The sequence below is a fragment of the Camelina sativa genome, chromosome 17 (genome assembly GCF_030686135.1).
Source record: "Camelina sativa cultivar CO46 ecotype springtype chromosome 17, ASM3068613v1".
Classification (NCBI taxonomy): Eukaryota; Viridiplantae; Streptophyta; class Magnoliopsida; order Brassicales; family Brassicaceae; genus Camelina; species Camelina sativa.
The window spans coordinates 9,039,108-9,060,920 of NC_141896.1; the positions used below are offsets into that span (position 1 = coordinate 9,039,108).

Genomic DNA, 21,813 nt, shown 5'->3' on the forward strand with positions numbered 1-21,813 from the left:
ATTAAGCGTTCTAGGCGCTAGGCGCTGGATCACCGCCCAGATACCATCTAGCGCTTTCTTGAACACATAAAAAATTCAGTAGCATGAGCAGTAGATAATTTTCGTTTAAACATAACTTTCACGCGGTTTAAAGGGGATGTTGGTTTATATATATATCTTTGTACCCAACCAACTTCTACTTGAAATTTTGTATTGAAATTTTGTCAACATGATACGTTTTTTTTTTTTTTAACTAACAATACGTTTTCATTATCTTTTGATTCTCTTCTAAATAATTTCCCACAAAATTCAAAAATTATTATAAAAAATGTCATTCTTTTATTATATCCGATTGGAGCCAAAGAAAACCTGTGACGAACCCCTAGTTTTGTTTGGGATCTTATGTAAGGATAACCACTTACACACAAACTTTTTTGTCGGCTTGTGTGAATATGTATTACTAATAAACTTCAAAACAACATGAGTATTATTCATGATAATTAGTAGTAAATTAATTGATATACTAATAATAAAGGGGACTGTTTCTCCGCTAAATTCTCGGTGTATGTCTTTGCTTTTACTTTCCTCGTTCAAGGAGAGGACCAACAATTTATTGCAGAGTCGCACATGAATCTCAAGCTTCTCTCTCCTTTTTTCTCCAGAGTACATCAGAGTCACTAAAACTACGACTCGTATGCAAGAAGAAACTGCTTCTTCCTCTTGCCCTAAATCAAGCCACCTAACTAGGGTTTCCTCTTACCTTTCCTAAAAGAGTTCATTTAACATAAGTCACCTTTTTCTTTCTTATCTTTTGCTTGGTCTTTAGTTTAGTTCTGTTCTTGGTCTGTTTCAATATTTTGTCGGCTTGTGTAACCGATCACACCTTAATGCTTTGGCTATTAGTTCCTCAAAATCCTGACTTTTGACTTCTCGATCTGAGTTTTTCTTGTTTCTCTCTTCACCTCCGCAATATATGAGCGAGAAGGATCAAGTTTCAAGAATCAAGAAATTGATTTGAGCTGGCGAATAAGCAGTGGTGGGAGAGAGAATTAGTAGATGCGCCGGCGATGGAAGGCGGCTACGAGCAAGGCGGTGGAGCTTCTAGATACTTCCATAACCTCTTCAGACCGGAGATTCACCACCAGCACCTTCAACCGCAGGGTGGAATCAATCTTATAGACCAGCATCATCAGCATCAGCATCAGCAGCAACAACAGCAACAGGAACAGCAACCGTCGGATGATTCAAGAGAATCTGAACACTCAAACAAGGATCATCATCAACAGGGTCGACCTGATTCAGACCCGAATACATCAAGCTCAACACCAGGGAAACGTCCACGTGGACGTCCACCGGGATCTAAGAACAAAGCAAAGCCACCGATCATAGTAACCCGCGACAGCCCCAACGCGCTTAGATCTCACGTCCTTGAAGTATCTCCCGGAGCTGATATAGTTGAGAGTGTTTCCACTTACGCTAGGCGGAGAGGGAGAGGCGTCTCAGTTCTAGGAGGGAACGGTACCGTTTCTAACGTCACTCTCCGTCAGCCAGTCACTCCCGGAAATGGTGGTGGTGTGTCCGGTGGAGGAGGAGGAGGAGTTGTGACTTTACATGGAAGGTTTGAGATTCTTTCACTAACGGGGACTGTTTTGCCACCACCTGCACCGCCTGGTGCAGGTGGTTTGTCAATATTTCTAGCCGGTGGGCAAGGTCAGGTTGTTGGAGGAAGCGTGGTGGCTCCGCTTATTGCATCAGCTCCAGTTATACTAATGGCTGCTTCGTTCTCAAATGCGGTTTTCGAGAGACTACCAATGGAAGAGGAAGAAGAAGAAGGTGCTGGTGCTGGTGCTGGTGGAGGAGGAGGAGGAGGACCACCGCAGATGCAGCAAGCTCCATCAGCATCGCCGCCGTCAGGAGTGACCGGTCAGGGACAGTTAGGAGGTAATGTGGGTGGTTATGGGTTTTCTGGTGATCCTCATTTGCTTGGATGGGGAGCTGGAACACCTTCAAGACCACCTTTTTAATCGAATTTTAAATCTCCGGAAATTTATGTGTTTTTCTCATCTTGTGGAGTCGTCTCTTTCTCTTTTGGGATCTTTGGTGTTTAATGTTTAGCAGCTGATATGCATATTTGATTTCTCCTATTTTTCTTTTCTTCTCATCTTTGATAGATGTTAGAGAAATGCATATTTTTGTTGCTCGTGCTGTTAGTAAAACTTCTCCATATGTATGCCTTTCTTTTATTCATTGCTAGGGTTCCGTGCTGCAGTATACCTTATTAGTGTTATTATAATTATTAGCTCGATTTGATAGATGTATAGGTCTATTTATTAATGAGTTCATTATTCCTTTAAGTTTTTTTTTGAGCTTCACGACGTATTCTTGATGATGAAGTATATCTGTGGGTACATCTTGGAAGTTGCACTGTCTATATATACATATATATATATATATAGGTTTATTCTAGAATACGTTTCCAAAATCATAGTCTAATATAGTATGTTTATAACGCCTAGTACTCAAATATTTCTCATAACATTCATTATAACTTTTGTTCACAACTTCAATTTAATATATAGCTATGAGGTCAAAACTTTAAACTTAGTGTACATATTCATTAAAATGTTTAGTGCACTTATCTAAATTTTGTAGTTATATATTTGTATATATGGCATCTTTTAAACCGCGTATACCGTTAAAGATCACAAACTTCAATGTAATATTTATCTATAAAATGTTAAGAATTAGCCCACATATTGATCGAAACGTAGTGTATCTAAATGGTGTAGTTAATCATTCGACTGTTTATAACGTATACTTTAGCCGTTTGAACAGTTTAAATTCGTTTAAGTATGTGTAAATAGCTATCTAAAATCGTTTAGGGACATGACCGTCTAAGCGATCTCTCACCTTGTCTTACTATCTAGGAGAAAAAAATCACGGCAATTAGAAATATTTAGCGTTTAGAGACAGTTTGTCTAAACTGTGTGTTTACAAATACGACATGCATGTATATTTGGAGGTAATGGCCATGTCAATATGTTTTTCATTCGACCACAAAAGTTACTTGAAGTCCCTACATAAAATATATATGCATCAATGCTTCAGTTAGCTAGACCGGTCCGATCTTTTCTAAGAGAGTTGTAAAGTGTAACCTAACAACATGATCATTCAAGGCACAAGTAGCTTTAAGCAAATATCTTGTAGGTCACATATATACTGTTCATGTTACAAACGTAGTCTTCGTTTAAGATTTCGAACCTCTTGATTTTGGCTGGTATGAAGAATCTATCTCTCAAGCAACAGTTCAAATATATTTATGGTTTTGTACCGGCCGGTTTATGTATTCTCATTTTCGTGTTCTTCCACTACAAAACGTGTTTTTCATATATATATATATATTGCTAGAAAAAAAATGAAATAATTTTGGAATAAGGACATGAAAAGTGCAAATTGTCTAGTAATGAAGCATGCAAATCTATATTCTGCTAAAATCTAATGATATTCGTTAATTAGAATGGAATCATCATCGTACATTCCACTAAAAATTATATAAACAAATTCATAGAAACATATTCTTTTGCAATTATGCAAAAAAAATTGGGTAAAATATTATTTTATTTTTCATAGCTCATTCATCTTTATACCATTTATTCAGGCATATAATATTGCTTTGGGGGGGGGTTTTAGCAAAGGTATTGGACCCATTGGTTAATAAAGACAACCGTTACAAGCATAGAAGTAACATGAAGTAAATGTTATTTCACGTACGTCGTCAGTTACATACAAATTAGTGATCTTGAAACATGGGAAGACTTAACAACAAACAATGAACATGAATCATTTGTAGTGTCAGTTAAGTAAGACTCTCTGCCGCAACATAACAAAATTTGGGTTTTGATTACCAAGATATGTGAAAAAGAGGAATGTTCCAATTCCCTAGGGACAAATTTATTAGCTAGGAACAAAAAGGAAGCTTAAACAAATTAGTATTATAACTTTTTTTTTTTTTTCACGAGATAGTTTAAATGTAATTTCAAGAATTTGTTTTATAACCCAATAAAACGAAGTATAAAAAAGTTAAGTACTTTTAGATAACCAATACATAAATTAAAGTCCAAATTAAAAGAGAGTTGGGTTTACTTAAATCTGATGAATATATGTTCGAATTGAGAATGAAATTTCAATCAAAATTATGATGATTGCTAAATGAATTTGTTATAACTTCTATAACAAATTAAGTAACTACAGTTCTTAGTAAACTAGTGTACGTAGTTCATAAAAATAACTATTACAGTTATCAGATGTTTTTTCCAGTAAAAATTGTTTCGTTGCCCAAATAACTAAGATGAAACATGAAGACATATTTTTGTAATTTCATATGCCTTTTTTTTTTTTTTTTTTGGGGCTTGGAGCATGTAGAGAGAAAAAGCATCGTAGTTGTAGACATTATCAAATTCCCATGCGGTCATGTCATGTGCCTCACATGCAATTGAGCTACACCAAGTTGAGAATAAGCATAATAACAAACTTTAATCACTGTGAACTTTTTCAAGACACATACACATACACACAGACAGAATTACTAGTATCATTTAAGTAGTGAATATGTATTATATATGTAATCAACTAATCATGTTATTTTTATCTGTAAGATGAACATTGCTTAGACCAAACCAATACTATATATTTTGTCTAAATACGCCCTTGAATTGGAAGGCATTCTCATAAACGCATACCTGCACATGCAGTATTTTTCTGATGTCTAACATTAGACTGGACTTCACAATTTTGAACCTTAAATTTTCGTCATGATACAGATATTAAAAACAAATCATCCACTTTATTCTTATAATTTTAATCATATGTTCCCGAAAGAACAATCATTAGCTTTTTAGATTCAGGGAATAGTCAATCAGTTTTTGTTATCCCTTTAATAATACTGTATGCACCACCCAAAATTGCATACTTTCACTTTTTGAACACAAATCATCGCAGGAAACTTTTTTGAAAAAAAAATAAAAATGAAAAGGATGAGAATCTAGAAATATATTAGAACTAGTAGATGTGATAAGGTAATATCTATCCATACCAATATAAACACATAGATGAAATGAAAAAAGCATATCACTCCAATTTGGGATCAAAATCATCACTGTTGGCTGCATCCTAAATGGCTTTAAACCTAAGATATGGAGCAGCATCTCCTACTAATCTCAACTTTTACAAAACAGAAATCTTACAGTCAGATCAAATATTTGTTTGCATGTTCCTAACTTGAGTCTTGCGACACAAATCACAGTTACAAAACTGCTTCAGTCGCCTACAATGTGGTTCTGAAACATGTGAATTCCTAAAATACACTAAGAACAACTGCCGAGCTTACCCTTGAAACCAATCACTGCTCAAACGGAACTCGTATGAACAACCGTCCGTGCATGCTCATGACCGCAGATGTCTTAAGCGGATCGATCCTTGCTGATAAGTCGACAATCTGGTGAAATCATACCACAATGACAGGACGCTTCTCAGTTTTGCTACACAGGTCTCTCTTAATCGAAACATCTTGGAATATATAACAAACTTTTACCTTTTTGAAGGGTGTAAGGCCCCAAGGATTGTCAAGCTGCTCTGGCTCGCCTGTTATCACCACCTTTCCCACGGGATCTGATTGAATTCGAACCTGGGAAAAAGACAACTTATGTTCAAGAATTGGAAATTTGTAATGATTTACCAGTAAATACTTATTGCCGACGAAACTGTCTACTGAGATTATGAAACCAACGGTAAAAACTACCAAATATCTATGCTGCTTCATATCAATATCGTAGGCAAAAACAGTCAAACAGAACTGCTTCGGTAACCTAACAAATCTCTTTGTGCTGACTGTGTATTTCCACAGTAATATGCATTCATACAAAATTCAAAGACAAAGACTTTTCAAATTGCTCACCTCTTTGCGAAGAAGTCCAGGTACCAAGGCAAATATCTCAAAGCAATCCTTCTGTGAATTCACGAAAAACAAAAACAAAACAGATTTGGTAAGAATTCCTATTGGAAACAAACATCTAGTTTGCAAATTTTTGGCGTTTCCTTAGCCGTTGGCAGAAGTTACTCACTGTTTCTGTGACATTTATCTTCACCCAATCTGCAATGGGTCCAACATCAACAACCTCAGCAACCGACCTATCACGACAAAAACGAAACCTTAATGTCAATATACCGTAATATTTTCAGGTTTAAGAAAATGCTCTGTTTTCATTCCATTACTGTACAGAGCAATTGAACGAAGAAACAAAAAATTGATATAACTATCTAAGACTTGTAAATACGCAGGAGAGAATTAGCTTTCCGTAACTGTTTGTCAGCTTCATTCGAAACAACAAGGTCCATGCTAGTTAGTGTTTTGTGTTTCTCCATCCCTGAAAAATTCGTTTAAAACAAAATGTTAAGCTACCCCGATTTACAAAAATAGCAAACGCCTTGAGAAATCTCTTTACCAATGCTTTTGAGTTTCTTATGCTTTGGGGTCGAGTTTAAGCCCTTATCCTGAAACAATATGAGAACATCATCCTGGTTCAGGACAAAACTCTGCATAATGGAATCACAATGTGCAGTAAGGTTTGAAGTGAAACCTTAACAGTAGGCGCAGTAAACTCTCCAGATCCACCAAGGCGCTGTGCATGCCAACCTTGCATAGCACGAGCTGCAGAATCTCTTCTTGCCCTGCCTGACCCAGAACCTTGATAGCTACTTGCCTACATCAAATTCCTTATATCAGGGAAGAAAAAAAAACGTGGAGAAGGGAAATAAGTGAGGCCCATGAACTTTCATTTAGGATCTCTGGAACTCATATGGTAATTTACAGGGCTATGCACATGGATTTCATATGGCTTTTCATATTAGACACAAAAAGGCTACAGCTTTTATTCAGTCAGATCGCAGATAGTAGAGTTTAACAGGTTTAGCTGGCATTGCACATTCTAGAACTCCTTTCTACGTTAAATAAATGCTGAAAATGACTCTTAAGCTCCCATTCCCTCAGTGTCAACAACATTTTATACGTATAATACCCCTTCCCACAATAGATAACAAGTAGATAGTATCGAGTTGATATCTTCATCCGAACTTTCCATATCAACCCAGTTTTCCTTAATTCAATAGTATCCAAAAGCATAAAAGCCACATTTTTAAGTGAAATTTTACCTCTTTTTCGCTGTTGGACGACAGAATCAATGTTGGACCAGGAAGGTTAAGCTCACCATTTTTCCTTAAATACTTTTCATACTCCAAAAGTGCCTGCAATTGAAGAAAAGATAATAATCATAATGTATGAATGCATAGTACTGTGGCAATACACAGTAAGATAGAAATAAAAGAATCACTGCATTCAAAGTGCCAAAAGAACTGGTTCAAAATAAACTGCCATTCCTAGGCAAGACAAAACACCAAACTAACTATTATAACACACCATACCAAAAAGAAGCACAAGGTGAAAACAGTCTGAAGTGGATAAGTAAACATAAAGACAGGATAAAAATAATAATTATGCATAATAAACTCACCTTCTCATAGAAAACACGGAATGTGTAGGAGACTGTTGTGCATGTCCTGAAAAAAAGATCGTTTAACCAAATGTGGAAAAAGATAAGCATTAAAATCGGCAAAGACTAATGGAGAGTCTAAGGGAAACATCAGCCATACTTGGGAGGATGGAAGGATTCTCCAACTTGTCGCCACAGCTTAGATGTGGTGACCTACATTACCATGAAAAAAAGAATTTTGAAGACCATAAGACAAATTTCAGCAAGATTCAGAAAAACATCGGATATATAATACCAACAACAATAAAATAAATCAGTTTCCCAACAACATGTCAAACATTCTTTAATATATTACCTGCATAATTAATTCCCTTAAAGTTAAACAAAATCTCATCTCTGGAAAGTCACATGGTTATATACTCTTATCATCAATTCACTTACCGATTTAATATTAGTACCATATACAGTTCATATGTAATCCACAACCCAAGAAAATAGAATGTAGGTGAAAATCATACAAGCCAACTTAAATGAACTAGAAAGTTTAACTGACGAACTAAAAATGATATGGTTTGAGATAGTTACCACTTCATAGCCACCTAATTTAGTGACGGCTCGAAATAGCCTACATAGCATAATAAAAGATGCAGAAGTCAGGCACTGATGAACAAGCTATATGTGTTCATTTACAAACAAAAGCAATACTTTCAAACAACTCACTTGAGAGTGTTCAGAGGCTGTCCATAAAACTTAGGAGCTTTGAAATCCAGGAAATGCTCTTTGTGAAAGGTCTCCAATTCTCTGAGAAACATCAATTGTTCTTGTGGTGTCCCTGCTTCATCAACTCCCAGTGCCTGTAGAGAAAAGATGAACTAGTAAGACACCAGAAAGCTCCTTTCTTTCAATAACAAAACAGTGGCATTAAAATCCTGAGAACACACAAATATAGTGTATATTACCTCAGAATCACTCAGAATCCAAGACTTGCGCTTTTTGGGATTCTCATCTTCAGTCTTAGGAGCACTCAACAAGTGCATCCTACGAGTCTTCCTTTCAGAGTGTTCAACAACTCCAACATCACCATTCATCCCATGACCATTATTAACCTGACCACCTCCATTAGCCAAATGAGCATCAGTCTCCGGAGCACCCCCGACAAGAAGGGGCTGGGGGGTTTCACTAGGGTTTTGATAGTTAGCTGTCTCCAAAGGCTCTTCCTCTAAATATTGGGTGTCAACAAGTTCAGCTTCCTCACCAAAATACGCATCTTGCTCTTGCATTTCGGTATCCGCCATCTTAAAAAGCTTCGATTTTTTTGTTTGTTCTGGAGTAGTCAGCCCACAGCAGAGACAAGCGTCATTAAATCGAATACAAAATCATAAAACCCAAAATAAAAAAACAATATTTCTCCGCCGCATGGACACCATTAGTCTATCTCTCTCCTTAGAAGAATTTGGAGCAAACTCACTCACTCTATATAGCTTCACAGCCTAAAGACTAATCAAAACCCAGAAAATAAGGAGAGCCACATAAATAAAAAAAAGTGCTTGCCTGTTCTGAAGCGACGGCGAAACGGGATAAGAACGCAGGAACTCCGGCGGCGGCGCGCTAGGGTTTACTGGCGGAGGAATTGAAAGCAATAGGAAGTAAGAAGAAGGAAGATACAGGGTAGAGAGAAGCAGCAGCAGCAGCAGCAGCAGCAGAGAGAGAGAGAGAGAATTTGAAAGAGGAGAAAAAAGAAAAAATCTTATGTCAATGGTTAAAGATGAAGAGAGAGAGAGAGAGATGGATGAGGTTAAACTCGAAACTGCTGAGCGACACAGAGACTTCGCCAGAACTTTTATTTTATTTACTTTTTTACACTAAAAATGGTAAAACACTAAAAGATTGTTTCTTTTTGCATTTATTATTGTTTTCAGATTTTGTTAATTATTTTTGGAAAACTTTGATTACAAAAAAAAAAAAAGAGATCTTGTTCCTTTATATTGTTGTTTGGGACAGCTAATAAACTCTATAAGTAAAATAACGACGAAAAAATTTATGTTTAGATTCTGGCTGCAATGATTGACACACGTACAGTATATATAGAATTTATCTTAGAACTAATCCATTTTTAAAATTGTTATGCACATTTTTTTTCAAAAAGTGGAACTCTTTCATATGCTTTGGACAAAAATGTATTAAAACACATATGGGTTGAGTAAGAAGGAGAAGTTGGGTGTTTGGTGACTGAGTTTCAACGATTTATTAATAAACCGGTGAAATTAGTAATTAGATTGAGTGATGTAGTATGATGTTGGGATATGATTTCATGATTTAGAGTTAAAAAGTGAAAACAACATCTTAAGTGAAAGGATGTAAACAATACTTTAACAAGGTACACATATACCATATATTATTTAGACATTGCTGTAAGATAAATATATTTTGACATTGTAATTATGTAAAGCAAATTCAAAACATTGATCTTTTAATTGTTAACACATAAAAGCTTCCAAAAACACGTAATATTTATCAAGTTTTATCAAAATCTTTCTGAAATTTTAAAATTTATTTGCTTCTTTTCTAAAACTTGTAGTATTTATCAAAAACTTTTTAAATACTTTTGATTATATCATGAGATGAATTTTTTTTTCCAACAAGATATTACTATATTTTTAATATCTATTATCTAATAGTATTTTTTTAACACATCTAATAGTAATTTTAAAAAATTTTACTTGTGCCAAGTTTATATATTTTCTTTACAAAAAAAAACCAAAAGATTTAATAATTTAACCCTCTTTGGTATTTTTATTATTATTAATCTTTGACTAGTAAAATTATAGTCTTGGTCAATATAATTAATTTCTATTTGCATATATACCAAGTATTGACTATTGAAGTATATATATAGTCCACACAAAAAAAGTTTCTTCCATATTTAAGAGATTTTCAGATAAATGCTATATATTAGCCTATTAGGAAATAGTTTACTATTTTTTTTTTTTTGCGAAACTGTATTTTTGAAAAATTATACTCCTAAAAAAAAAAAAAAAAGGCCGACATCTCTCTTTTGGGCTTTAGGTCTAAACAGATTACTAAAATCGTCTTGTAAAAGATGGGCTCAATATGGATCCAAATCAGGTCGGCTATTTTCTGTTATTAACATAAATTATTTAAGGAAAACCGCCATCTCAGTCAGTATTTTAGCAAACAATTTATAATCCACCAGACGTTTAGGGTTCCGACGTTCTCGAATCTTCTCTTAGCTTCGTCTTCTTCTCCAATCGAAGATTTTATCTGTGTAAGCTTTTCAACCTTGTTTTGTTCACTGTTCCATTAAATCTGGTTTCAATTCCTTCTCCTCACTCGTTTGATTCTGAAATCAGGTTTGCTTACGCATTAATCTCGCGGTGGGTCATCGGGGCGGGCGAATTTCATTGAATCTGCGTGGTGTTTTAATCCGGATTTGTGGTGTTGGAGCTGAATTGAGGAATGGAGGTAGAGAAATCTAAGTACAGGAGCGAAGATATGGATGTAGAGGAGGAGGATGATTTGAAGATGAATCGGCGAGATCGTGATCGGAGTAAGGAGCGGAAGAAGGATAAGGGTTCGGAGAAGAGCCGGGAGAAGGATAGGCGGAAGAGACGGTCTGAGAGAGTTAAGAGTAGTGATTCTGAAGATGATTACGGTAGAGATGATGATGATGATGATGAAGAGAGGGAGAAGCGTAAAGAGAAGGAGAGGGAGCGGAGACGGAGGGATAAGGAGAGGGCTAAGAGACGTTCTGAGAGAAGGAAGAGTAGTGATTCTGATGAGGACGATGAAGAAGATGATGAGAGGGATAATAAACGCAGGTCCAAGGAGAGGGAGAGAGGACATCGAGAACATGAGAGGGATAGAGGCAAAGATCGGAAAAGGGATAGAGATAGAGAGAGGGAAAGAGAAAGGGAGAAGGATAGAGAGAGAAGGGAAAGGGAACGGGAAGAGCGGGAGAAGGAGAGAGTGAAAGAAAGAGAGAGGCGGGAACGGGAAGATGGAGAGAGGGATAGGAGAGAACGTGAGAAAGAAAGGGGTAGTAGGAGGAACCGGGAAAGGGAGAGGTCACGAGAGGTTGGCAATGAAGAGAGTGATGATGATGTCAAGCGTGACTTGAAGCGTAGAAGAAGGGATAGCGGAGAACGGAAGGAGAAAGAGCGTGAAAAGAGTGTTGGTAGATCCAGCAGGCATGCAGATGGCAATGGAGATAGTCCAAGGAGAAAGAGTGTCGAGGAGGATGGTGAAAAGAAAGAGAAGAAAACCCGAGAAGAAGAACTAGAGGATGAGCAGAAGAAGTTGGATGAGGAGGTGGAAAAACGGAGGAGAAGAGTCCAGGAGTGGCAAGAATTGAAGAGAAAAAAGGAGGAAGCTGAAAGTGATAGTAAGGGTGATGCAGATGGTGAAGAGCCTAAGGCCGGTAAGGCTTGGACTCTTGAAGGAGAATCTGATGATGAAGAAGGTCATCCGGATGAAAAATCAGAAACAGAAATGGATGTTGATGGAGACACTAATCCTGAAAATGGTGGAGATGCCAAGATGGTAGACTTGGAGAATGAGACAGCTACTACTGTCCCTGAGAGTGGAGGTGACGGAGCTGCAGACGAAGAGGAGATTGATCCTTTGGATGCTTTTATGAATACTATGGTATTACCAGAGGTTGAGAAGCTTAGCAACAGTGCTCCTCCCCCACCAGTGAATGATGGTATTTTGGATTCTAAAATGAATGGGAAGGAAAGTGGTGACCAGCCAAAGAGAGGTTTTAATAAGGCCCTTGGTAGGATAATTCAAGGTGAAGATTCTGATTCTGATTATTCAGAACCAAAGGATGATGATGATCCAAGTTTAGATGAAGACGATGAGGAGTTCATGAAGAGAGTTAAGAAGACAAAAGCAGAGAAATTGTCCCTTGTTGACCATTCAAAAATAGAGTATGAACCTTTCCGGAAAAACTTCTATATCGAAGTGAAGGATATATCTAGGATGACACAAGAAGAAGTTAACGCTTACAGAAAGGAATTGGAGCTGAAAGTTCATGGAAAAGATGTTCCAAGACCCATTAAGTCTTGGCACCAGACTGGGCTAACCACCAAAATTTTGGATACTATGAAGAAGCTTAATTATGAAAAGCCAATGCCTATTCAAACACAAGCACTCCCTATCATCATGAGTGGTCGAGACTGCATTGGGGTTGCAAAAACCGGGTCAGGTAAAACCCTTGGTTTTGTTTTGCCAATGCTGAGGCATATTAAAGATCAGCCTCCCGTTGAGGCTGGTGAAGGGCCAATTGGGCTTGTAATGGCACCTACTAGGGAGCTTGTTCAGCAGATTCACAGTGATATCAGAAAGTTTTCTAAGCCATTGGGTATAAGATGTGTACCTGTCTATGGAGGATCAGGAGTTGCCCAGCAAATTAGTGAGCTTAAGCGAGGTACTGAGATTGTTGTGTGCACTCCCGGCAGAATGATTGATATCCTTTGTACAAGCAGTGGAAAAATCACCAATCTGCGAAGGGTCACATTTTTGGTAATGGATGAAGCTGATCGTATGTTTGACATGGGTTTTGAGCCCCAAATTACTCGTATTATTCAGAACATTCGACCTGAACGTCAAACTGTGCTCTTTTCTGCCACTTTTCCTCGCCAAGTTGAAACTTTGGCACGTAAAGTTTTGAACAAGCCTGTAGAAATTCAGGTTGGTGGAAGGAGTGTTGTGAATAAAGATATAGCTCAGTTAGTTGAAGTCAGACCGGAGAGTGATAGGTTCTTTAGACTTCTGGAACTTCTTGGGGAATGGTATGAGAAAGGAAAAATTCTGATCTTCGTGCAGTCGCAGGAAAAGTGTGATGCCTTGTTTAAGGATATGATCAGACAAGGTTATCCGTGTCTATCTCTTCACGGCGGTAAGGATCAGACTGATCGTGAATCAACTATATCTGATTTCAAGAGCAATGTATGTAATTTGTTGATTGCCACAAGTGTTGCGGCTAGGGGTCTAGATGTGAAAGAGCTTGAGTTGGTTGTAAACTTTGATGCACCGAACCACTATGAAGACTATGTACATCGCGTTGGCAGGACAGGCAGGGCAGGGCGGAAAGGCTGCGCTGTGACATTTATCTCTGAGGATGATGCGAAATATGCACCAGATTTGGTCAAAGCCCTGGAACTTTCTGAGCAGCCAGTGCCTGCTGATCTGAAAGCAATTGCTGATGGTTTCATGGCGAAAGTGAAACAGGGTATTGAGCAAGCTCATGGAACTGGCTATGGTGGTAGTGGCTTTAAATTTAACGAAGAGGAGGAAGAAGTTAGGAAAGCAGCAAAGAAAGCACAAGCGAAGGAGTATGGCTTTGAGGAAGACAAGTCTGACTCAGAAGATGAGAATGATGTTGTAAGAAAGGCAGGTGGTGGTGAGATTTCACAGCAGCAGGCTACTTTTGCTCAGATAGCCGCCATTGCTGCTGCTGCCAGAGCTGCTATTCCCGTGACTGCTCCTGTGACTGCTAATCAGTTACTGTCAAATGGTGGCGGGCTTCACGCCGTGCCAGGTGTCCTTCCACTTAATAATGTTTCTGGCCATCCTAGTGATGGGGCAGGCCGTGCTGCAGCCATGGTTGCTGCCATGAATTTGCAGCATAACCTAGCAAAGATTCAAGCTGATGCAATGCCTGAACACTATGAAGCAGAACTCGAGATCAATGATTTCCCACAGAATGCTCGCTGGAAGGTCACCCACAAGGAAACTTTGGGTCCAATATCAGAGTGGACTGGAGCCGCCATTACCACTAGAGGTCAGTTTTATCCGCAAGGACGAATCCCTGGACCTGGGGAACGCAAACTCTACTTGTTCATTGAAGGGCCTTCTGAAAAATCTGTTAAGACAGCAAAGGTTGAACTCAAGCGTGTTCTTGAAGACATTACAAATCAGGCCATGTCACTTCCTGGCGGAGCACAACCCGGCAAATACTCGGTGATATAATGTAAGTCGAGAATTCTAATCTAATTTACAATATAGGTTAAATGCTATGCACAAGCCTTGCATGTGTTCTTTCTTTCTTACATATTTTAATCTCAAGTTCAGACTTATGGATCTTAGTTTCTCTCTTTTAACAGGAATGCAACCATGAGGTGCGTGATTATAAGGGATTCAAATCACTGAGAGTTTTATTAAACAAGTATTATTGGTTGGTGTTGTGAAATACAATCTCTGCACCTTTGCTAAATTTTTTTACTGTCTTGAACTTGGTGTGACATTCCTTGCTTCGTTATGGTCATCAAGTTTTATTGCTATTGAATAATGAATGCTTGTTGTTTCTCGTCCTGGAACTCTTTCGTCTTTTAATTTTATTCTCTTTTTCTTTGTCATGTTTGTACAACGGCCCCGAGGGGTTTGCTAATGCGCATTACCGCGTGGTGGCTGTAAAAGGATCGGTAAAATCTTAGTATGATGCAGTTCTTTGTGTTTTGCTTTACCCGTGAATCGAACAGCACTACAGTTGTTTCTTGCATCAGTCTCCCCTTTTACAGATTTTGGCATCTTTCCTGCAGGGGAAATCTGTGAAACATGAAGCTCTTGGAGAGATGACATGTAATGTGTCTGATAGACAAGGTCAAAGCTTTTTTTACCTTTCCAATGGGTAAGACTTGAAGCTTGTTCAGTTTTGGTGTCTTGATGGTTTGTCTATAATTCTCTCAGTATCTCTATATCTGCTTAACCACTGCTCTTAGAGAGAGTTATAGTTTCTCGGATTGTCGCAAGTGACTTAACGCTGAAGGATGCTTTCTGAGTAAAGGGTAGAAAGGTGATGTTGCATTCGGTATCGGATCTATGTTCAAAATAGTTTTCAAGTAAAAAACTCTTGTGCGATTTTTTTTTGTTTTGTAGATCAAAATTTAAAAGAGAATAATGGTTTTGAAACAGTGAAATAGGTAACACAGGTTTTGTATTATGTGATGATGATCTAAAAGGAAAGGTTGTGGGGTTGGCCAAAGTCATTTTGTGACCGCACCTTAATCAAATATTTCCCCATCAATGAAACGTATAAAGCGTAGATACGGCAATACTCAGCTCTATCAATGTCTTTGTAACAGCAAAACTAGAATGTGGGAAATATAATCAGCAAATATTATTCGACACTTGTGTACTTTATCATTAATATATTTACTTCAATGTTGTTACCACAATTCTCAATATACTGAAATACTAAAAACTTGCGAAACATACATGATACTGAAGTTGGTAGCTCATCATTTTTAATGCTTATATGTTTTAAGTGAGGATTTCTATGATTTTTGTTATATAACACGGAAATAGCATGGGTGTCTTAAAAACAAAAACACTTCAAGAAATTACAACTTGATTTCACTCACAATGTTATAGATTATTTTGATATCATAAATAACGGAATACTCATATTACTTTTTGTGGTAGTTAACTAACTAATAAAACGAGAAGCGGAGAGAGGCCATGCAAAGCAAAGTGTGCGAGAGAACCACTACCACTCCCAAGTTTCTCATCTTCTCTCTTAAACATCTTTTGGATTTTACGTTTTGATACTCTGTTTCTTAGCTTGAGAGAAGAAGAACACGATCGATCTTTATTCCCTTTCGATTTCTCCAATTGTTTCAATTCCGTAAGTTATCATCATCATCAATCACGAAACGATCTCTTGAAAACACGATTTGAATGCTATTCCCGTAATTTGATTTCTGTTAAAAAGCATTTTTGTTTTGGTATTTAGTATCATCAGATCACAAGCGACGATCGATAACAATGAGGCTATTGGATCTGTTCATAACCTCGTCGATACCAGTTGCGAAGATTCTGATGATAACAGGAATCGGATTTTACTTGGCTATGGATCGAGTTAACATTCTCAATCAAGATGCTAGAAAACATCTCAACAACGTCAGTTTTTCTTTTTTATTTATTCGTCACGTAACATCGAAACGATTCTGAGAGGTCTCTTCTGAGTTTCTTGTTTTGTTTTCTTTTTTACGTAACAGATAGTCTTCTATGTGTTTAGTCCTTCACTTGTTGCAAGCAGTTTGGCTTCTACTATTACGTACGAAAGCATGGTGAAAATGTAAGTTCTTGATTCAGAGAACTGATCTTTAACTTTTCTGCTTAGTGCTTACAATGATATGTGAATCTTGAATCTTTAATTTTTGATGGGGCATGCAGGTGGTTTATGCCAATCAATGTGTTGTTAACATTCATCATTGGTTCGTTTCTTGGTTGGATTGTTATCAAAATCACTAAACCTCCTTCGCATCTCCGTGGCATCATTGTTGGTTGTTGTGCTGCTGGTAACTCTAAAGTCATCCTACTAAACTTGTTTCATTCATGAGTTTATTAGGAATCTAATCTAATCAGTCAGTGATGGAATTGTATAATCCAACAGGGAATTTGGGAAACATGCCACTCATCATCATCCCAGCTATATGTAATGAAAAGGGAAGTCCTTTTGGAGATTCTGAGACTTGTGAGAAATATGGACTTGGTTATATTGCACTCTCAATGGCGGTATGCATGTCACCATTTCTTAGTTACTTTATCTTCTACTTAAGATATGTTCCTACTAATAATGCCAATACAAGTCAAAACGTTCTTTGATGTGTATCAGATTGGAGCCATTTACATATGGACTTATGTATACAATCTTATGCGGATGCTAGCAGACCCGGCTGGAGAAACCGCTATAAACAGTACCTCATCTACAATGCCACTGATTTCTCCCAAAGTTGAAGTTGGGGAACAGGTGATCTCAGTCAGACCTTTTCCTTTTATATTCTTACAAGTATTTGTTGCTTCAACTTACTGATTTTTGAGAGCATGTGTATATGTGACAAGGTTGGGACATGGAGCAAAGTCAAGCAAATAGTGTGTTCTGCAGCAGAGAGAATCAATCTACGAACAATATTTGCTCCTTCAACTATTGCAGCGGTTTGTTTCATTGAACCAAAAAGAGTGTTATCATCTGTATGTATACAACTAATCAACTTTCTCTTCAGCTTGTCGCACTTGCGGTTGGGTTAAATCCTGTACTAAGGAAGCTACTAGTTGGCAACACAGCTCCACTCAGAGTGATTGAGGACTCAGTATCTTTATTGGGGTATTCTACAAAACATATTAAAAATCTCACTCGTCTGTGATAATCAATGCTTACTTGAGTAGCTTAATTTCTTGAAGGGATGGTGCTATTCCTCTTCTGACTCTGGTTGTAGGAGGAAACCTTCTCAAAGGTAAATAAACAAGAATTATAGCGGTAAAAACTTTTTTTTCAAATGACAAAACCTTAAATCTATGGTCTCTTCAATAATCACAGGTCTGAGAGGTTCAGGAATGCAAAAGTCAGTCATAGTAGGTGTGGTGGTTGTGCGTTACGTTGTACTGCCAATATTAGGTGTTTTAATAGTAAAAGGAGCTCACCACTTTGGTTTGGTTACATCTGAACCGCTCTACCAGTTTATTCTTCTGCTTCAGTATGTCGTTCCACCGGCAATGAATCTTGGTTTGTTCTTTAGACTCAAGAGTTACTAGAAAAACGCATAGTGTCTTACTCATAGACTCACTTCTCTTGACCTTTTTGGCAGGTACAATCACTCAACTATTTGGGTCAGGAGAAAGCGAATGCTCTGTGATTCTATTCTGGTCTTATGCTTTGGCTTCAGTTTCTCTCACTGTCTGGCCAACATTCTTTATGTGGCTTGTAGCCTGAACACACACACCCACACACATACTGACATACACATACACTTGCAAATCTCAGCTACTTTGAAATATTAGAGCAATTGATGTATTCTTTCATTGTTAAAATGGTTGGAGGGTTATACAACTGGGAGTAAAGACCCAATCAACATTAAAACTTCAATCATCCTAAGAAAACAGAAAAATGCTTGAGACAAGCAAAGACAAAGATGGAACAAAATATCCTACTGAGAGTTCATAAAAGAGCCTCAGAGAGAGGACTTGTCAGGTAGGTCATCGAAGTAAGGATGCTCCATAGCCTTCTTTGCTGAGATTCGTTTTGCTGGCTCGTACTCCAGCATTTTCTGTGCACAAAGAAAAACGTATATTACTATTAGCTATGGGCCGGGGGTTATTGTCTACTTAGTTAGGCAAGATCTGAGAAGTGTGTTAGACATTGGGGACTTACAGATAAGAGATCAAGTCCGGCCTCATCGAGGTTTGGAACAGCAGTGGAGAGACTCAACGGTTTCCATTGTGGGTATTCATGCCAATCCTTGAGTTTGCTCACTCCAGGCCACACTTCTTCGTTTGGTGTTCCCAGCAACCTGAATTTCCACAGAAAAAAAGCAAGTGAGTATGCGAACGTCATGTCTGTGTGCTACAGAAAGGTGAAGAAGAACACAAAGACTTGCCTGAAAATACGGAGAAGCTGTTGGAGCTCAGAGTCTCCAGCAAAGATTGCTTGCTTGGTCACGAGTTCAGCTACAAATAACAAAGAAACAAAACTGTTAGTTCCTGCAGTATTGACATGGAAGTGAAACCAATGAAAGGAGAAGAATTAGTACCAAAAATGCAGCCAACAGACCACATATCTACTGCAGTTGAGTAATGGGTTGCTCCAAGAAGGACTTCTGGAGCTCTGTACCATAGAGTTAGAATCTGTTGCAAATTGGGAGTAGAAACATCATTAGTTACAACCCCAGACAAACTAAGACATTAGTATGGAAACAGGACTAATGTTATATCAAACAAAGACTTATATTATACCTCATGTGTATACTTTTTCATTGGGAGAGTGAAGGCTCTGGCTAATCCAAGATCGGCTATTTTAAGCGTCATTGTGTTCCGGTCCATCAAGAGATTGTGAGGCTTAAGATCCCTGTAACAAAACCAAGAGAAAGTAAGATCAGTGATCCATCTCCAAATAGGTTTTACTCAAAGGCATTGATTGTTCTCTCAAAAAAAAAAACAAAGACAATAATGTACCTGTGCAACACTCCATGACCATGGCAAAAAGCCATGCCTTTGCATAACTGGTACATCAAGCTCTGCAATGCAAGGGAAATTGTTTCTTTTTAGCTTATAGGGGCTTGATTATCGCACAGAACAAGAAGAAGCTCAAAAAAATAATCAAAACCTTGACAGTGTTCTGAGGAATGTTCTGCCCAGCTTGACGAAAGCTTCTAATGAATTTCTTGAGATCAGTGTCAACATACTCGAAAACAAGGTAGAGTACAGTTTTCCCTTCTTTGTTTATTCCTTGCTTTACATCCATCAACCTTGGTAGAAGAAGAAGAAGATACAAACTAAGAAAAAACACACAAAAGGTTTCACCTTTGAACATTTCGAATCACAATTGAAGAACCCATTTGATACAGAAACAAGAGTCCAGAAATGAATTGGGAGTAAACCCTAGAAATCGAAATTGAGACCCAATGAATTGAGAAATGTACCTGACGATGTGGGGATCACGAGCGAGCATGCGCAAGATAGAGATCTCGCGAAGAGTAGTGGGAGGAACGCCTTCTTCATCCTCATGGAGACGGGTCTTCTTCAAAGCAACGATCATCCCTGTTGCTTTCTCTCTCGCTCTGTACACTTTCCCGTAAGTACCTTCGCCTACTTTCTCTAGCTTCTCGAAAGCTTCCATCGCTGAAACTGCAGGTTTCACTCCTCCTCCTCCATTGTTATTGTTCTCCATCTCTCTCTCTCTTAATCAAAATCGATATCAAGAACTCTCAGATTTTGTTTTCAATTTTGTTTGGGGGAAGAAGAGGAAGAGAGAATGGTGGTACTTTTAAATAAGGAAGGAGATATTTATTATTATTATTTCCCTAAATTTTACAACGGTTATATATATGATTGTTCAAAATTCAAAACCGGAGCATGACATGGAAATATCGATATAATAGTTTTGCTATCTCTTTTTTTTTTTTTTTTTAGTATAAATGCTTAAGGGTTTTTCTTAAAAATATATTTATATAGATATTTTTTTATTATTTTTTCATTTTTCTTAGAAATAATTTTTTTTTATTTTTTTATTTTTTAAATTATTTAGACCACCATCATGGCACCCTCTACGTTTATTAATATATATCATTCATTCTTGTACAATGATTATTTAAGGTTAGAAGGTTCTCGATCATATAAATATTCAAAATCATTAGATAATAGTTATGCAATATATTTTAATTAAACACAACTATGAGTAATTGTAAAAATAGATAGCAGATGAGTAATTTATAGCAAAATATAATTTGGGGAGGGATTTATCAAAGGGGAGGTATTGGTTTAGGATTTAAAAAGAATTTTAATGACTTTAAAAGTTAGGTAAAATATGTTGTTATTCAATCAAGACTTTTATAAACTCTTTCAAAATTTAGTGTTATTGGTTGTGGATTTGTAAAAAGTTATCTAAAATCTTGATAAATCTAGTGTTATTGGATTAAGAGTTTTATAAAGTCATTAAAAGTTTTATGTTATTCAAGTAAAACAAAAGAATCTTGGATTGTTAAGGAATTCAAATTTTATGTTATTGGTTTAGGATTTTATATCATTTCCTTCATAACAAAAGTCATGAAAACTCTTTCATCAAATAGAAAGATTTAACAAGATTAGAAAAAACAGATCATCAAGATTTTAAAAAACTTCCTAAATGATATGCTCAAATTTACCCTAGAGCTACTCTCTCAAATTAAGAGATCAATGCAGTACTTAGGGGTCGAATTCCACAGAGACTCAAGACTACACAATAAATTATAGAGTTTTTCAATTATGCTAAACAGATTAATTTGAATTAAAATAAAAGCAATGCAAAATATAAAAGTTGTTGTAAATTCAGAAAATCAAAAAAAGCTAGGCCTAGGAAATTTCTCAGGAAATTATGAAATATTAAATCAATCAATTAATTAGGATTCAATCAATTAAGAACAGATCTAGAACTCTAAACACTTTTGTAAATTAAATCAGTTCTCACTGCAAATAATATCTAAATTTAAAACCAGAAAATCCAAATCTCTTTGTAAAATTCTAGGTAATAAATCAGCAATAAAATCAGGTTTAGATTGTTCACAAAATTATTAAATCAAATCTCTTTGTAAGAAATAATTTTGCTCATCAAAAGGTTTTATCAGGAAAACAATTATATTCTCATATCAATTTATTTTCCTAAGGTATTAATTCTAGATGGCCAATCAAGGATTAATATGAAGAACAACCTAAGATGAAGATCTAGCAAGATAAAGAATCCTAAATAATCAGATCTAATAATTCATAAAATCCCTGTGAAAAACCCTGAACCTAA

At 36.9% G+C, this 21,813-nt stretch overlaps 4 protein-coding genes and 1 pseudogene across 12 annotated transcripts; 3 read left to right on the forward strand and 2 right to left on the reverse strand.

Annotated features, from left to right (window-relative positions):
• The first annotated feature begins 392 nt into the window (after nt 1-392).
• LOC104756446 (AT-hook motif nuclear-localized protein 27 pseudogene) lies at nt 393-2,250 on the forward strand (annotated as a pseudogene). Its single transcript, XR_015586968.1, has one exon. The product of XR_015586968.1 is annotated as an AT-hook motif nuclear-localized protein 27 pseudogene (transcript).
• Nucleotides 2,251-5,088: 2,838 nt separating this feature from the next.
• Nucleotides 5,089-9,474, reverse strand: LOC104756447 (AT-rich interactive domain-containing protein 6). Its single transcript, XM_010479045.2, has 14 exons — nt 9,075-9,474; nt 8,483-8,847; nt 8,244-8,377; nt 8,109-8,148; nt 7,684-7,736; nt 7,545-7,590; nt 7,186-7,278; nt 6,615-6,737; nt 6,480-6,528; nt 6,338-6,401; nt 6,099-6,165; nt 5,933-5,983; nt 5,570-5,662; nt 5,089-5,473 (listed from the first exon to the last, which is right to left on the reverse strand). Exons 2-14 carry the CDS (start codon nt 8,816-8,818, stop codon nt 5,378-5,380), a joined length of 1,245 nt encoding a protein of 414 aa, XP_010477347.1. The 5' UTR covers nt 8,819-8,847; nt 9,075-9,474; the 3' UTR covers nt 5,089-5,377.
• Nucleotides 9,475-10,685: 1,211 nt separating this feature from the next.
• LOC104756448 (DEAD-box ATP-dependent RNA helicase 42) lies at nt 10,686-15,528 on the forward strand. Of its 7 annotated transcripts, none has more exons than XM_087495682.1 (5): nt 10,686-10,809; nt 10,895-14,517; nt 14,651-14,979; nt 15,086-15,174; nt 15,266-15,528. In XM_087495682.1, the coding sequence occupies exon 2, from the start codon at nt 11,001-11,003 to the stop codon at nt 14,514-14,516; it is 3,516 nt and encodes a 1,171-aa protein (XP_087351808.1). In that variant the 5' UTR covers nt 10,686-10,809; nt 10,895-11,000; the 3' UTR covers nt 14,517; nt 14,651-14,979; nt 15,086-15,174; nt 15,266-15,528. The 7 variants fall into 7 exon arrangements, with proteins under 7 accessions (XP_087351808.1, XP_087351809.1, XP_087351806.1 ...); XM_087495683.1 differs by having other exon boundaries at nt 15,086-15,146; nt 15,234-15,528; XM_087495680.1 differs by having other exon boundaries at nt 14,651-14,968.
• A 472-nt stretch (nt 15,529-16,000) lies between these two features.
• On the forward strand, nt 16,001-18,370 carry LOC104756449 (protein PIN-LIKES 1-like). The gene is made up of 11 exons (XM_087495685.1): nt 16,001-16,170; nt 16,279-16,445; nt 16,544-16,623; nt 16,722-16,846; nt 16,942-17,063; nt 17,164-17,298; nt 17,391-17,483; nt 17,552-17,652; nt 17,730-17,782; nt 17,866-18,051; nt 18,134-18,370. The coding sequence occupies exons 2-11, from the start codon at nt 16,311-16,313 to the stop codon at nt 18,256-18,258; spliced, it is 1,155 nt and encodes a 384-aa protein (XP_087351811.1). The 5' UTR covers nt 16,001-16,170; nt 16,279-16,310; the 3' UTR covers nt 18,259-18,370.
• LOC104756450 (cyclin-dependent kinase B2-2) lies at nt 18,323-20,574 on the reverse strand. 2 transcript variants are annotated; one of them, XM_010479048.3, is made up of 8 exons: nt 19,964-20,574; nt 19,648-19,789; nt 19,497-19,558; nt 19,278-19,389; nt 19,076-19,169; nt 18,923-18,992; nt 18,697-18,835; nt 18,323-18,592 (listed from the first exon to the last, which is right to left on the reverse strand). In XM_010479048.3, the coding sequence occupies exons 1-8, from the start codon at nt 20,209-20,211 to the stop codon at nt 18,497-18,499; spliced, it is 963 nt and encodes a 320-aa protein (XP_010477350.1). In that variant the 5' UTR covers nt 20,212-20,574; the 3' UTR covers nt 18,323-18,496. The 2 variants fall into 2 exon arrangements, with proteins under 2 accessions (XP_010477350.1, XP_010477349.1); XM_010479047.3 differs by having other exon boundaries at nt 19,648-19,816; nt 19,964-20,320.
• Between the last annotated feature and the right edge of the window lie 1,239 nt (nt 20,575-21,813).